This window comes from Fukomys damarensis, unplaced genomic scaffold (genome assembly GCF_012274545.1).
Source record: "Fukomys damarensis isolate Sample0158 unplaced genomic scaffold, DMR_v1.0_HiC HiC_scaffold_18, whole genome shotgun sequence".
Lineage (NCBI taxonomy): Eukaryota > Metazoa > Chordata > Mammalia > Rodentia > Bathyergidae > Fukomys > Fukomys damarensis.
Genome location: NW_022900930.1, coordinates 53,940,465 through 53,956,533, shown reverse-complemented (window position 1 = coordinate 53,956,533; position 16,069 = coordinate 53,940,465). Strand labels below are relative to the sequence as shown.

Below are 16,069 nucleotides of genomic sequence, written 5' to 3'. Positions count from 1 at the left end.
AAAAAAAAAAAAAAAAAGCAAAGGTTCAGAACCCTGAGGACTGGCAGGAGGACACGGGTTACCTGCTGCTGCTGCAAACCGCCTCTGGGTGCACGGCTTGGGTGGGTGCACGGTTTGGGTGGGCGCAGCTGTAACTGCTATGTTCCGCGTGCTCAGCTCCTCAGCAGCGGGAACCGGTACCTGGTCCGCTCTGACGACGTGGTGGAGACGGTGTACAATGAGCGGGGTGAGGTCACCAAGACCAAGGAGCGCCGGCTGCTCATGCTGAACGACGTGCTTGTGTGCGCCACTGTCAGCTCCCGGTAAGAGCTGTGGCTGCAAGCGTGTGCACGCACGTGTGTGTGCAAGCACGTGTGTGACAGGACTGAACAGCCTCACTCAGGCTGAGCCACCGTGTCCTGACGGGAGACTGAGAGCTCAGGGCCAGCTCCTGGGGCACACGGGTCACCAGGCCCCTGCGGTGGGACTGTGTGACCCTGCTCTTCAGGTTCCTGCGCCCTCCTGAACGTCCTGCTGGGGTGGCTCTGGCAAGTCCTGTCAGCTGCTTCTCAGCGCATGCATTTTCCAGGACGTGGTGTAAACTGAGAAGACGGCCTCCCCTCAGAACAGGTGCCCCTTGGGTTGCGCTCCAGTGTGTGGAACACTGCAGTAAGCTGAGCTCTGAGTCTTGGAGGTGGAGGATGGGCTGACTCAAGGCGAGAGCTGATGCTGTCAGTGCCCACCGAGCACCACGCTGGTGTGCGGCCCCTTGTCACGCTCTGGGGTCAGGGCCAGACCTGTTTGGTAGCCTGAGCCGGTCTGGTGGGAGTCTTAGCACGAGGAAACGGGTGACACCACTGCTGGACCCTCTGCTCCCAGAGCCTGGGAGAGCTCGCTAGTGCTGTGCTAGTCATGTGTCCCCCATGCTGTGATCTTCGTGTCCCTGCCACAGAGGCCCAGCAGAGAGGAGGCGCACATGGACTCTTTACCAGAAGTCCAATTCTACTGTTTTAAAACTAGTTTTGAAAACCACCTTCTCTGTCGGCCACAGGCTCCCAGCCTGTAAAGTAGGAGCAGTGACCACGAGAACACTGGTGATGGTGGTGATCCCGGTACCTGGCCGCATCCTCGCGGGCACACCTGGTACAGAAATAAGCTGGTGGCATCTTGCTTCGGAGATGTGTATATGTGTTCCATGTCATGTAGAAGGAGAAAGTACTTAGATCATGTTTTCTCATATTTTCAATAAGTACTTTAATCATGAAGTATGGTGACTTAGTTCTGTCCCAAACGTGATAACATAACCAACCACGTGGAGTATGGAAGCAACTTTGGGTTAATGCCTGTGCAACAAGCAGGGTCTCCACCAGGGAAATTGCTTTTCCCATTAGTCCTGTTTCCTAGACACCTGAGCTTCCATGGCAAGGTTACCCGAGAGTGTGTGTCTCGGCACTTTCCCTTCCATCTGCCACAGGAACAGCCAACCACCCAGGAAGTGGCCACTGCGTCCTCATGGAAAGGGTTTCACTCTCCCTTCAATGGGGTTCCCAAGACCAAGCCAGCCACAGCTGTCCAGAAGGAAGGAAGTCTGATCAGTGTTATGACATGGTCACGTGACCATTCACGTGATTCAAGGATCAGAGTTTATCCCTGCAGCATCATGACATGGTCATGTGACCATTCTTGGGATGCCAGGGTTGGAGAATTTCTACAGTGCCATGACACGGTCATGTTTCCGTTTAAGAAGTAACAATTGGGTGGTTTCAGCCCCTCACAGGAGAGCCACGCGGGAGCTAGCCAGCGGTACCTGCTCAAGTGGAGTGTTCCCCTGAGCCATGTGGAGGTGATCGAGTACGGCAATGGCCCCGGCATAGGGGAGCACAGCCGGCACCCTGCTGCGTACCCACCCGAGAGCCTGGCTGTGTCTGCTAATGCCAAGCCATGTAAGTGACATGTCCTCTGGCGCTCCCGCTAGCCGTGTCATGGGCTCTGAGGGGCTGGCCCTGATTCCTCACCCTGAGGCTAACAAGGGAGCTCTGTCCCATAGTGCATCGGGGCCCTTGTTTTGTGCTGACTATGGTGGCCAAAAAGACTGCAGGTCTTGGGGTGTCTGTTTGGAACACTGACCTCGAAAGTGAGTGAGGTCCCCCAGCTCAGCTCCTAGGCTGCATTCCAGCCCGAAAGCACCAGCTCACAGCTCCCTGGTGCCCATTGTGGCAGCAGGAATGGCGGGCTGCAGGCAGGCAGCCTCTGCTCTGTAGAATGTCTGCAGTTGCTGCATTTCCGTGCTCCTCTTCGAAGCTGTACTTCCATGAGCTTCACAGAGTGAACTGAGGAGTAACTGGAATAGAGGGAACGAGAGTGCTGCATTAAGTGGGATTAACTTTTCAGATTAATTTGTTCTGACATGTTCAGAAGCAGGAAGACAACTTTGAAAATGTTAGTCTTTCTGTTGAATGTGCACGTTCAGCTGGGTTTATAGCCGCAGGATGTAATGATTATTCAGTCTAATTCTGTGAAAGCTCTTACTTGTTTATTCTCCTAAGGGTGACAGCCAGCCGTTTAGTCTGGTAATTTGCTTAGTAGGCTCACTCTTTGTGAACATAAAATTATAGTTATCAGCCTTACGAATTGCTGACAACAAAACCGAACTCCAGTTTAAGGTAGTGTGCACCTTTATCTAACCCTCTCACCTAATCAGAATGCCGACTACCCAGATTTTCAGTGACAAACATACAGATGCCTGGGATGAAAGACGGGTGGAGGAAAGAAGAAGGCAGAGAGGAGGAACCGTCTGTATGATACAGTTCTTTAAAATTCTTAGCTGGGCGTGGTGGCTCAGGCCTATAATCCCAGTACTCGGGAGGCTGAGGCAGGAGGATCACTGTGAGTTCGAGACCAGCCTAGGCTACATAGTGAGTTCCAGGTCAGTCTCAACTACATAGTCAGACCCTGTCTCAAAAAATGAAAAACCAAAAAAAAAAAAATTATTTTCAAAGGGAAATTAAATATCTTGTTACAAGTTTTTAAAAGTTCTTTTAAATTATTTGGAAATATCGATTGCACATCATCTCTGTCTCTGTTTTGTGAATGAAGATGACTTTGTTCTATGATATTAGCCATCTTTTTCTCTTTCTTTTTTTTTTTTTTGTAGCAGGGAGAAACTCGGGGAACTTGCGCTTGTATTTCTTAAGTTTCCTACTCTTATTTATGGAATACTGAGCTCATGTAGAGTAAGACTAGCGCCAATCAGCAGTGTTACAAAGCAGAACATAGTGGTTCAGTCAGCTGTGCTGAGCTGTGGCCCTGGAGAAGTTTCCTGCTGCGCCTGGACCTGGGCGTCCTCTGAGGTTCTGTCGGCTGCAGTGGAACCGGTGCCCGCACCCACCACGATCTCTCCGTGTGGAGAGCGGTCTCTTCTCCTTCTGCATCCAAGGAGAATGTGGCCATCGTGTCGGATGTTGAGAGGGGAGGCTCAGCGGTGGCCCCAGCGTCCTGACTCACGTGCCGCCCTGGTGCCCAAGGCGGCTGGCTCCGAGGCTGGGAGCCCCTGGAGGAGCCGGGCACCCGGCCAGGTGGCTGACTGTCTTGCTGGTCTGGGGGCTGTGGTGGTGTGGTTTCTCCCTGGGATCCCGTTCTGCCATTAGAACATGAAACTGGAGGAGACTGCCACCCTCCGGCCCACGTGGCACCCGTAGGTCTTCAGCTGTGGCTTCACAATCGGCTGCTGCTACTCTCTTTAAAGAAAGGGCAGTTTGAGGGCCAGGCCTTGTGGGTGTTACCCCCACTTCCTGAGGTCTGTTTAACAAATACAGCTGCATGGGTGATGCAGTTGGTTCTTACCTGTGCTGTGAGATGATCGCACAGCTCAGTTAGTTAGCACATGGACCATCTCAAAATTTTGCGCTGTATTTGTTTTGATTTGTCTGGTTTTTACTTTTGGTTGGTTAGACGTTTAAGACCTATTGTCATCATGCTGTGCATTAGACCCCGGCACTTACCTGGGAATGCAGGCACAATATAAACCTTTTTGAGATCAACCTTTTAGGGCAGGTTGGGTCTCATGGATCTGAATATCCATTTTCTCCCCAAATTTGGGGAGTTTTCAGCCCTTTTTTTTTTTTTTTGGATATCGGGGATCAAACTTGAGACCTTGGACTTGCAAGGCAGGCAGCGGAACCACTGAGCTAAATCCCCGGTCCCAATGTTGTGCCCAGATCGTGATATCCCCAAAGACCACCAAGGAGTCGAGTCCAATGTAAATACACGAGTTTATTACAAGCTCGAGCTTGGACTCACCGGTGCAGTGGTTCAGTGACAAGAGCCACAACTAACTTCCAGACCCTCCTCTTACAGGGTGTAGGGGGCTTGAAATTCTCCTTCTTTCTTATTGGTTATATTCTATATCTTACATTTATTGGATGTTGTTGGGGAACTTGGGAAAGTGGGCAGGCAAAAGTGGGAAGGGGCTAGAATCTAAGAGGGGGCAGTTTCAGTGGAAGGTCAGTGTGTTCCTTTACCCCTTCCTCTGATCTGTACATTCTGTTTCTCTTCTCTCTTGCAAGGTTATGTTTTCTTTCCCACCCATCTCGTTGTGCTTTTTCTAGACTAACCAATTTCTTTCAGCCTAAGTTCACCCACGGGTCAGACTCTACACAAGATGGTCTCCTTTTTCAAAATGGAGTAACTTTGGTCTCTACACCAACGTCATCCGTTAATTTTTAAAACAGTTTTCCTGTCCCTTTATCTCTGCGTTCTGCCATACCCAAGCCTGGTGGGTCCACTGCGTCTTCTAGGCCCTGTTCACTCTTTTCTTCCCCGCTCTGGCTGGGAGAATATCAGATGAGGTCGATTCTTCAGTCTGTAAGTCTTTGGTTGAAGCGCTGTATTAAATTAAGCTTTGTCTTTGTGTTTTTCAGTTCTAGGACTCCTGGTTTGGGGATTTTGTTTTTTGTTTTAATGGCTGTGTTTTATTAAACTTCCCATTGGGATCATTTGTTGTTTTCCAGTTGGAGCCTGGGTTTCCTTGTGGTCCGCCGAACTTCAGAAAGAGTGTTGTTCTCAGTCCACAGAGCTTCCTTTTGGACGCTGTTGCCAGGGGTCTGTATACTTCCTGTGGTGCTGTCAGTCTCCCCGATTTCTGCGCCTCTCTTATCCATTCCTTGGCCTTTGTGTGGCCTCATTCAGGCCTAGCAGTGCAGGTTCTGGATGGGCTTCTGTGGCGTGGGTCTCCAGCTGGGTGAACTGCGGCCCTTCCCCTGGGCTGCCCCATAGTCGCCTGTGGTTCGGTGAACACAGGCTGTGCTCTCTGGTGGGGTGGTGGTCATGGTTTGGGGGTAATGCGCTCACAAGGCTTGATTAGGGATGGGCCTTTGGGGAGAGGTTGGGGCCCAGTGCTCTGACATCATCCTGGATGGATCCATGGTGCAGTGGTGATTTGATGGCCCCATGGGAGGGGGTGGAGGCAGGTGGGCCTTGCAGAAGGGAGGGCATCCTGGGGCTTGCCTTGGGATTGCATCTGGTCCCCTGCCCCTTCCTGTCCGGTTCTTTCTCCTTCTTCTACTTCCTGGCTGCCAGGCGCTAAGCAGCTTGGCTCTCCCTGAGGGCTGCCATGGTGTTGCTGCTCACCACATCACCGCCTCACAGTGGCAGAGGATGGAATTTTCCTGGCTCGCTCCCAGGCACTCTGTTGCTGAGGCACAGAGCTGACCCTGTGGGGTGGGCCCCTGCTGTGCTTGGTGGCTGGCTGGTTCCAGTCCTGCCAGCCCCCAGGGTGAGTGGGTGTGCACAGGGCTGTGGTCTCGCTCTGCAGTGGGGCCTCCTCGCTGCCAAGGGCTCCTCACCTGGGTGGGGCTGGGGCTGGGCCTGTGCTGAGAGGACCACAGCAGGCAGCACTGTGACCGTACCAGCCAGGCTGGTGGCTGCCAGCTGTGTGTCGGTGTAGGTCTCCAGGCCTCTGTCCCTCTCTGTGAGCTGGCTTTGCTGTTTAGCTATGAGTTGTGGAAAAAGGGGGTGGATAGGGTGGGCTTTAAAATGCTTTCTGGATTTAAAAAAATCGGCTAACAAATTAGATAAAATGTGCTACTTCTGTGTCTTGGAAGGGGGAGCACGGGTCAGAACGCAGGCTTTTGTGAGAACCTTGGATGTCGGGATGGAGCATGTGCTGTCACTGGGCTGGTCGGCAAGTGTCGGGATTTAACACACCCTGCCCTGGTGGCCAGCTAGGACGGTCAGAGAGGTCTGAGTGGGCTTAGGGTACACACGGGAGGGGACACGGCTGCTCAGGGGAGAGATGCAGCTCTGTGTGGGGCTGGGTTCAGGGTAAAAATCTAGGGAAAAGGTGCCCAGCCATCCCCCCGAGAAAAGGGTGCCAGCCTGGGCACTGCATGGGATTGCTTTTGTTTCTGTCTTTTTGATAAGTGATTTAAACATTCTCTGGATTTGCTGAACCTTTGTTTTGTTGCCGACAAGCAATTTCAGACAATGGAGACGTGCCACTCTCCATGCCAGATTCCAGCCCTGTTCTGTGGCTGGCGACCGAGGGGCTCACGCCCAGAAGTCTCCTCAGCACTGGCAAGTGGTTTGATTTCTCCTCTTCAACCATGCTTTCAGGTGGGAGGCTCAGGGGAGAGCAGGCAGGATCTTAACAGAAGCAGAGACATGCCAGGTTAGTGGGGGGGCACAAGGAAGTTTCACACGCACCAGGTGAGCTACACAACGTCCCGTACCTGCAGCGAGTTCACTGCCAAGCAGGATGAGGGGTTTGGATGCTTTGTCCCAGCACAGGCATGAAATGGTGTTGCAGGGCCAGAGGGAGTCAGCCCGGCTGTCACGGTTTCCCCTTGCTGACCGGGCTGACTAACTCACGGCCATCTGGTGATGGGTCTGGAGGGAGGGAGTATAAATCTGGCCAAGGACTGCTGGCATGGGGCAGTCCCTCTCAGGGCCAGGTAGAAAGACATTCAATAAAATTACACAGTCACTTAGTGTTTGAAAATGGCTCTTTTAAAATAACGCTTACTTGCCGGGTGTAGTGGTGCACGCCGGTAATCCCAGCACTTGGGAGGCTGAGGCAAGAGGACCCCTGTGAGTTTGAGACCAGCCTGGGCTACATAGTGAGTTCCAGGCTAATCTGGACTACATGATGCTAAAGAAAAGCAAATACTGATACTGTGGACATCACAGAACTCTGTAGGCCTGGGACTCCCGGGTCCCATGGTCACCGGGTGTCCCCATCTCCTGTCTAGGCCTAGACGTCCCCAGACCCATGGTCACCAGGCAGCCCAAGCCCTCCGAGCTTTGCAGACAGCCCACGTCCAGCCCACATCCAGCCACGCCCTGTTCCTTCTGTTTCCTGCATTCATCATCTCTGAATCATCCAGAGGAGCAGTTGGAAGTTACTGTTCTCCCCTGCTCACAGGACTCCCCTGCATTTTGAGTGACTCCCTGTCACTTCGGTCTGTGGTCTGTTGTTGGAGGTACAGTGTGGGTGTCGTTGCCTAGCAGCCGCTGCTGTGGAAACCAGGGGCAGCTCTTCCAGGGAGAACAGCAGGGGCAGCTCCCAGGGTGCCCCTCCCAGGGGGCTGATTGGTGTGCCCTGCCTCCTGCCTCCTTCTTCCTGACTCAGATGTTGAGCTTTGCTCCTAGCATGGGGCCTACACTCTGCTGATCTCAGGTCCCCTGGGCCCCCAGCTTGGTTTCAGCTTCCAGAACCCTCAGTTAGTTTGCAGAACACTGCATTTTCACGAGTGACTCAGAAGAGTACACTGACTTCCTGAGGTGCTGGCCCTGATCCCCAAGTGGCCAGAGGCACCACTGTGTCCTGTGTTGGCCATGCTTCCTGTAGGAAGAGGGTATCCAGGAGTGGGTCCTGGCCTCCAGTCACGCTCTACACACAGACAGCCCTGGGCTGCAAGGTGCTGTCTCGTAAGGGGGAGGGGGCAAGGATCTCCAGCTCCGTTGCCGGGGCTTTCTGTGAGTGCAGAGCAAGGAGGACCTTCACCTCATCTTTGCCGCGTTCTCTTCAGGAGGATGACAGTGGACAGCTACACTTTCGTGGTGGCTCCTGAGGAACTCATGGCTGACTGCTGAGCACAGGGCTGACGTGCAAATGCAGTGTTCTGACTGCAGCGCTCGGCATGTGCTCACCTCCCACAGGGCCGGTGAGTGTCCTGTGGGGCTGTGGAAGAACTCCGTGGACAGTTCCCCAGGGCTGTGTCCGAGCAGGTGGCCTGGGCCCTCTGTTTCCTGTGCTGGCACAGGCCTGCATGGAGAAGGCCCACAGCCTCCTGGTGCTGGGAACTCTGAGAGTCCAGTGCCCAGCCCTGGGCTGTAGGCCTTTTCTGAGCACTAAGGGCAAGCATGTGGCTTAGTGGGGTTCCCCGGGGTGAACGTCCTCGCTGAGCGCCCTGTCTCCTTTGGCACGGAGCTGGGGCGGTGGTGGCTGGCGGCCGTGTGCCCTGCACTTTGGGGAATAGAGGGGAGCCATGCTCTGAGCGAGAACCATGTGACGAGAGCCCCTTCCTTCTGAGCCGGGCTCAGGTCCCCAGGGGTCGGCAAGGGGACATCTCTCTGGCATTGGCCATTTCCCTGGGTCTCGTGCTTACCAACAGCCCCTCATATGACCATCGGAGTGCTGCGGCCTGGTTTCAGGCTGCTGGGAGAGGCGACAGGTGTGGTGGGGTAATGTGCACCTTAACATTTTGTTCCTTTGGGTAAAAATGGCATCGAAAGCAGATAGAGCAAAGCATTAACATCTGTGCGTTCCAGGCTGTGGGTAAAAATGTGTCCATGTGTCGTTTTCTCTTGATTTTGGCATTTAAAAAATATTTTCTACTTTCACAAACTCGGTGTGCCAGGGAGAAAGCCCAGAGCTGGGGAGGCAGGGAGATGGGGCAGAGCCATGGAGACTTCACGCTGAGCCTCGGGCCCATGCCCAGCTGTGCCTGCTGTGAGGAAGGGAGCACAGGGACCCTGCGTCTGTCCCACAGGCTCCTGGGGCAGTGCGCACACCGGGCCACAGAGGGAGTGACACGGGCTGTCCCCGTGGAGGGCGTGCCTTCCCCATGGGTGCTGCTTCCGCCAGTGGGAGGGACATGTTTTCAGCAGCGCAGTTCTGGCCACGTCTTCCTCGGGAATGCCATGGAGCGGACAGCGAGGAGCACTGGTGTGCACTGTGCCCAAACCCAGAGCCCGCCTGCTTCACGCGTGTCAGGCGGGTTGGCCGCAGTGACTCTGTCTCTCAGCTGCCGTCCCTCCCCAGCCTGCGAACTGACCCCAGCCAAGGCCGCATGGGTAGGGCAGGGGCTCTGCTTCCAAGTGATTGTCCAGCATTGCGTCAGCTGGTGAGGACACCTCACTGAAGCAGGAGCTGTGTCGCCACAGAGAAAGGCCAGGGTCACAGCCAGCGGGGAGGGCGGGCGTCCCGGCCAGGGATCGCCCTGATAGTTCGAGGGTGTCAGAGTGAGTTTTAAGGAGAGATTCTTTTTTTTTTCCAGTAAGTTTATTGGTGCACTTCAGGTATACATAGCCGACATTCATCATTGGGATCTTGCACCTTTACATGACCTATCTTGGTTCTCATTTTTCTCCATTCCCCTGCCCCCCTTTCACCCCTCCACCTCTCCCTTCTTACAAAGGCTTTGTTTCTGTTTTTTCCTTTCCTCTTATCTTTTCCTCTTTTAGGAGAGATTCTTCCAGGAAGTGGAGTAATGCGCCCCAGTAAGCTCAAAGACCTTCTCACTTGAACTGTGTGCTGCTGGTTAGAGGTTGAAAGGGATGGGTTGAGGGGTGTGGCTGGTCGGAGCATATGGCCAGATGAGGTTGGTGGGTTGTCTTGGGAGCCAGGGGCCTTCCTCTGCCCCCTCGCGGCCATCTGCTGCTGATCTGTGGAGATGAGTCAGCAGCGCCATGCAGTCCCTGTGCGCACCATCTGCCCCGCTGTCTGTGGCCTGGCCAGTCCAGGAAGCCCGTCACCCAGCAGACATCGGAGTGACAGGGACTCTGCAGTGTCCAGGAGTCATCAGCCGGGTCTGTCCCAGGCTGGCTAATGAGGTTCTTAATGACAGAGTTGGTGGTGAGGCCAAAGCCTAGCTGCACCCTGCTTGCCAGCCTCCTTGCCTGAGTGGGTTTTGCCTCGGACCTGCCAGCGTGCCCACTCCCTGGTCAGTAGTGCTAACCACAGAGGCTCGAGGTCACCCCCATGTCTGCTGGTGGCTATATGCTGAGTCCAAATTGGAACCAGGGGGCCTAGGGCCCCGGCATGACCTGAGGCTGCAGTGCCAGCAGCCTCACTTGGCTTCCTGTCACCTCACTTCCTGGCTTCTGTTCTGGTGGAAACACCAGCAAGGCCCTGGCTTTCATCATTAGTTGTTTTGCTGGTATGGGTTTTGCAGGCTTGGTGTGGAACGTGCTGATCGAGTCAGGGCGGTCAGCGTTTCTGCCTCCCAGGTCCCTGCAGTGCACTTGTGTACCTGTGCAGAGTGGTATCTGGGAACATGCTAGAACTCATGCTGTTGAGTTTCGCTCCTTGTCATCCTTTGCACCTGGAGCTCTGAGCTCCTCTGTTCGTGAAATACAGTGGGGTCACTCTGCGCACATGATGCGTGGTGCTGGTCTTTCTGTGTCTGGCTCAGTTCCTTTACAGGGTCCTTCAGGTCACCACTTGGCTACAGGCAACTGTGGCTACAGGGTCCTCGTCCTGTGCATTCTGCATTCTGTCCTCTCATCTGCTGTAGGCACCTCGGCTGGGCCTGGTCTCAGCTGTCTTGGCTGCTGTGTGTCATGGAGCAGGGAACACGGGCCTTTGGGCTGAGTGCACGTCCCTTAGTTGTGTACCCAGGGGTGGACCTGGATCTTCTGGTCACTCTCATTTTAGGCCTCTGTAGTGGCTGTGCTCACTTAGATTCCCACTGGTGTATCAGACTTCCCTTTCCTCTGCATTCTTTCTAACAGGCATTGCCACTTCCTGTCATTTTGGTTATAGCCACCCCAGCTTGGTGAGTGGACACCTCCTTGTGCTTTCCCTGATGATTGGTCATGTGGAGCAGTTTTCATAAGCAGTACTTGCTGGCCATTTGTATGTCCTTCATTGAGAAATGTCTATTCAGACTATTTGCCTGTTTTAAATTGCATTATTTAGTTGCTTTGCTTTTGAGTTCTTTATATATGCTAGATACTAATCCTTTATCAGATGAACCATTTTTAAACGTTTTCTCTCATTCTGTAGGCTGTCTCTTTGCTCTGTTGGTTGTTTCCTCGGTGCAGAAGCATCTTGGCCTGATTTAATCCGGTTTGTCCATTTTTGCCTTTGTTGCCTTCATGTTGGAATCTTGATCAAAAATTCTTTGCTAGATGGTGCTGGGTAGATGGGGTATTCACTCGCAGTGGATGCCCCCGACCCCTCCTTGCCCTGTGTAAGCCTCAGCTCAGTGGCTCCCAGCCCACAGCACAGGCATATCCTGCTGGGCTGAATGGAGCCTGGGCGGCCTCCACCATTGCACTCCCACCTGAGCGCCCTGTCTCCCCGTCACACTCACAGGGCCCCTCACCAGAGAGAGCAGAGCCTGCGCTGCTAGGCCTTGCCTGTTTTGATGCTTTGTCGCTCTGGCTTCAGCTGCATCCCGGAGGGAAGCTCCGCTTGCTGGAGGGGCTGGCGCAGGTGGACAGGCTTTACAGCATGTGGGGCCTCTGCTGTCAGCCCCTCCTCTGCTCTCCCAGCAGTACCCACACCACATCCTGAGACTCCACACGAGCTGCTTTTAGCTGTGGGGCTGTGACATTGGCCCCTTCGTCCCCAGAGGGTGGCTCCTGGCTGGCATTGTTTCCTGGCTTCCTGGGAAGTTGGGTGGGGACCATGGGCCCAGCCTGCTGGAGGAGCTGAGTAGCAGACGGGGAGCCTGCAGCTCCTACTGCAGAGCCAAGGTTGGCGGCTGCTCTGCAGGCTACGTGGGAGCTACAGTGACTCAGCCAGGCTGCTTCCCAGCCCTGCACCCACACCTCTGCCTCCCCGGGAGCTAAATGTTCCCACTTCTGCTTCCAAGCTGCCTCCTCCCGCCTCTGCCTTCTCCAGGCAGTAGGAGATCTTCCAGACTCACGGAGAACTTGCAGGTGCCCTGGCCATGCACCCCGCTTATTTGTGCCCCAAGATTCCATTCAGCACACAGGCTGCCTTTACAGCCAGTTGCAGGGTTACCATGGAAATGGCCACATCAAAGAGCTCCAAGAGGCCGGCTATGGAGAGCTTTATTCATGGCACTGAAAATCCTGGGAAGTTTCAACCAGGCGGCTGGAAATTAGCTCCAGCAAAAATTTTGCTGATTCTGTTGATCAGTAAATTTTGGCCAGAAAACAAAAATAAAACAGTTCTCCTGTAGACTGGAGGTAATGTTGAAACCTGCTGTGTCTGGGGCCCATTTCTGTCACCTGTGTTGTGAGGTGCTCCTGCTCCACACCTCGTGAGTGGGGTGTGTGGTCCCCAGGTGTCTGCACCTCAGATATGAGGAGTAACTGCCCCTCCACCCCCTGGGGGGCAGATGCGCCTCTTGGCCTCAGTGTGGAGGGGCGTGGCACCCGCTGGGAGGGATGGGGTGATATCATATGTGTATTCCTTTAAAATGTTTCCCTTTAGTGGAAAGGTGATTGTATGCATGGTAGTAGTCTGGTATGTTAAACGTGAGCACGTTGTGGATCAGCCCCTTCAGCTAGCCAACACATGCTTCCCTCACTGTTACATGGTGAGCACACCTTGAGATCTGCTCAGCCATTTCAAGTGTGTGACACTGATGTGCTGTTATTGTCACCTGCGTGATACCCGTTGCTGTTGGTAACCACTTGCTGTGTTGTACAACACACCCTGATGGTACCAGCCAGCCACCCTGCCTGTGTTCTCACTGCTGAGGACCCTGCAGCCTGTCCACCGTCCGGGTCTGCCCGTCCTCCTGTGGCCAGTGTGGCCCCTTTCCTGCCCAACTTCTCTCCCGTCACTGCCCTCTCCTGGGACACAGGGGCTTGGCGGGGCCTGCAGTCCATGGCTTCGGGCCCTTCAGCACCAGCAGCCCAAGCGTGGGAGGGCATTTGGTGGGTGCCGGCTAGGAGGGACCCAGGCCCAGACCTGCCTTCCTCCCGCTCCACTGCCTGTGCCACTGGAGCTCTAGAAAACCGTCTCCGTGTTATCCTTTTATTTGGCTGCTGCCTTTTCCAGTTCGGGGAAAATCGGACTGGCCTCAGCTCCTGAACTTAGAGAGGGTTCCGACCCTGGAAACCCAAAGTTCTTCCTGCAGATTCGGCTCTGTGTCCACTCCTCTACTGCACTGTGTGGTCAGGAGCACATGTACAGCCAGTGCTGCCTTGCCAGGTGTATGCACACTTGCCACTGGGTGTGTAGCTCGCCCATGGGAATTCTCCACATGGCGGGAAGTTCACATAGGCCAGACATTCTCTTCATTTCCCCTGAAACAAATGTACATTATCCGAATGAGGCCAGGGCAGTCGAGCCATTTGGAAACCCAGACTTGTTTGCCTGCCGCCTGGCCTGGGAGGGACTGTTTCACCAGAGGCAGCCTTGTTTCCATTGTTAGGGAACGAATTGGCAAGTGACACACAGAAAGGCAGCAGAATGGAAGTCAAAAAAGTTTATTCCACCAATGGGGATCGATGACACCTAAGATGGGGATCAATGGCGCCTGATGGCAGTGTCCTGATCAGTTCCCCACTGGGTTACAGCTCCTTCTTTTATAGGGTTTTACAGCCTTGATCTCATTCAGTTGGTTACATTGCATGTTCACTGTTCACTTTGCTGATATTCGAAACATGGTGTCCAGGCAGTTGAATTTCAATACAGATGCAGTTCTTTCTTAGGGGAGGTTACCTTTAAGAGTTATTTATCTATTCTAGCCAAGGGGAAGGGAGTGTGTTTGGTCAACAAAGCTAACAGTGGTTCTTTTCATTCACAGAACTTTTTAGGGAGACTAGATGCCCCACTAAACAGAGCAAAGAGCAGAAGTTATCTTACATTGTGACATTTCCTAGGTTTTTTTGCTATTAAAGTTTTCCCTATCACCATCAGTTGCACTTGAAGATTTAGGGTGCTTCAGGGGCTAGGGATTTAGCTCGGTGGCAATGTGCCTGCCTTGCAAGTACAAAGTCCTGAGTTTGATCCCCAGTACCGGAAACAAAACAAAACAAAACAAAAAAACCCAAACAAACAGGATGCTTCATTCCCCTTGCTTAAGACATGACCTATTCTGGTTTAGATCTAAAATGTCCCCCAAAGCCTCATGTGTGCGGAAGTGATTGGCTGTCAGGGTGCTGTGCTCATCAGTGGGTTTGTGCCTGGAGGAGTTCGTATCTGCACTACTGGGAAGTGGGGCCTGGTCAGAAAAGGGAGTCACTGGAAGGGTGCATCTCCTTCGGTGGCTCCTCCCCTCTGTCTGCCTCCTGCCTGCATACTATGAACAGCCTTGCTCTGCCAGGCCTTCCACCATGCCATTTCTTCCTTGGAATGGCCAGCCATGGTCTAAGCCCACTGAAGCTGTGATCCAAAGTAAATCTCTTCTCTTTGAGTTGTGTCAGGTGCTGTGTCTCAGCTACAGGAGAGCTGACTGATACATCCCCCACATCACCATTTCTGTTAGACACTTGGGAACCCCATACAGTTGCTTTGCTGGAGGAAGGGGACATGGTGGACTGTGCTTTGATGGAGAAGGAAACAAGCGTAGGAAGTACTGGCTGGGCCCATGGCAGTCAACAGAGGAAGAGCCTGAATGTGGTCAGGGTAGAGATGTTGGTGAGTGGTAAGGTGTGCTGCCTCTCACACTGAGTGGATGAGAGTTAACATAATGCACATGTTGGTTTGTGAACTGCTTCCCAGGCCTTACTTTGTTTGATCCTTGAAGCAGTACTGCAAGGTGGGCTGGAAGGTGATGGTGCCCCCTTTTATGGCTGAGGAGGCAGACCTGGACAAGACCCAGGTGTTCCAGGAAGTCCCAGCAGTGTAGAAGCCTCTGGGTCCTGATGTCCTCAGGGTGCTGGCTTGGAGCTGGCATCTCTGGAAATCCAGTTTGAGTCTTGAAGTGTTTTCTGCTTCACCACATAACTCAGATTCAAACATGGGTGTGAGGTCCTTGACACCCCCAATTCAAAACTCACTAAAGGTCAGGAAACCTTCTGACTCATCCGCGTCATGTTTCAAAGATGGGCCTTGGGAAACTCCTGTCCTTCTGCAGGCAGGGGCATGCACTGCCTTCTGTGTGGTGCCCTCGTGTTCTGCAATTCCTGTCCTTGGGCACGATTGTGACCAGGTGGACACTTGGTGTACCTGAGGAGTTTCTCCCGACAGGCACATCTGGATGCCTCTACCAAGATACGTTTGTTATTCATGTGTTAAAGCAGATGTGGGGTGAATGTGGTGGAGAACAGGCTAGTGGCTGCCAGGACAGACTGAGTGGGGGTAACTCGTGGGTACACTGTAAGCGTTTCTGGAGTGGACAGAGCTGTGTCGGAGGGCATAGACCACTGGGGTGCTAAGGTACTCGGGGACTACAGTTAGTGGTTCTGCATACCCAGAAGAAAAGGCTCAGTTTTATTTTGTTTTTTAATTCTTTTTATTGAGGTTATTGGTACAATCTAGGTATACAATACAATTACATTCATCATTGGGATTCTGTACCTTTACAATAGGTCTTGATTCTCATTTCTCCCCTTGTCCCTGCCCTCCCTTCACCCGCTCCTCCCCTCCCCATTTACAAACACTTTATTTCCATTTTTTCAGTTTCTCATATTTCTTTCCCCTCCTTTATTACCTTTCCCCCACCCTTCCCACTTTCCTTACACCTTTAGCCCTTTACTTCCTATTTCACATTATTAATTATGTCATTAGGATCCTGTGTACTATTATAGTTTTTCACACCAAAAAAACTATTCACTATTTCAGTTAAAGAAATCTCTGTATGAACATTAAAAATAGGGAATCCTAAAATAAAACTAAAAAGGAAAGTAAAAGAGAAAAGGCAATGATGTAACATCAAAATAATCCTTAATTCTGCAGATGAAAATGGTCCCTGAACATATTTAAATTGCTTCTCGCTCTTAT

At 52.9% G+C, this 16,069-nt stretch overlaps 1 protein-coding gene across 1 annotated transcript in view; it reads left to right on the top strand.

Moving 5' to 3' along the window:
- Nucleotides 1–16,069, top strand: part of Arhgef10 (Rho guanine nucleotide exchange factor 10) — an 86,371-nt gene that overhangs the window by 42,980 nt on the left and 27,322 nt on the right. The window contains exons 18-19 of the mRNA XM_010620365.1: nt 157–302; nt 1,747–1,922. Of these exons, the coding sequence (XP_010618667.1) occupies nt 157–302; nt 1,747–1,922 (322 nt within the window). The remainder of the gene's footprint in view (nt 1–156; nt 303–1,746; nt 1,923–16,069) is intronic.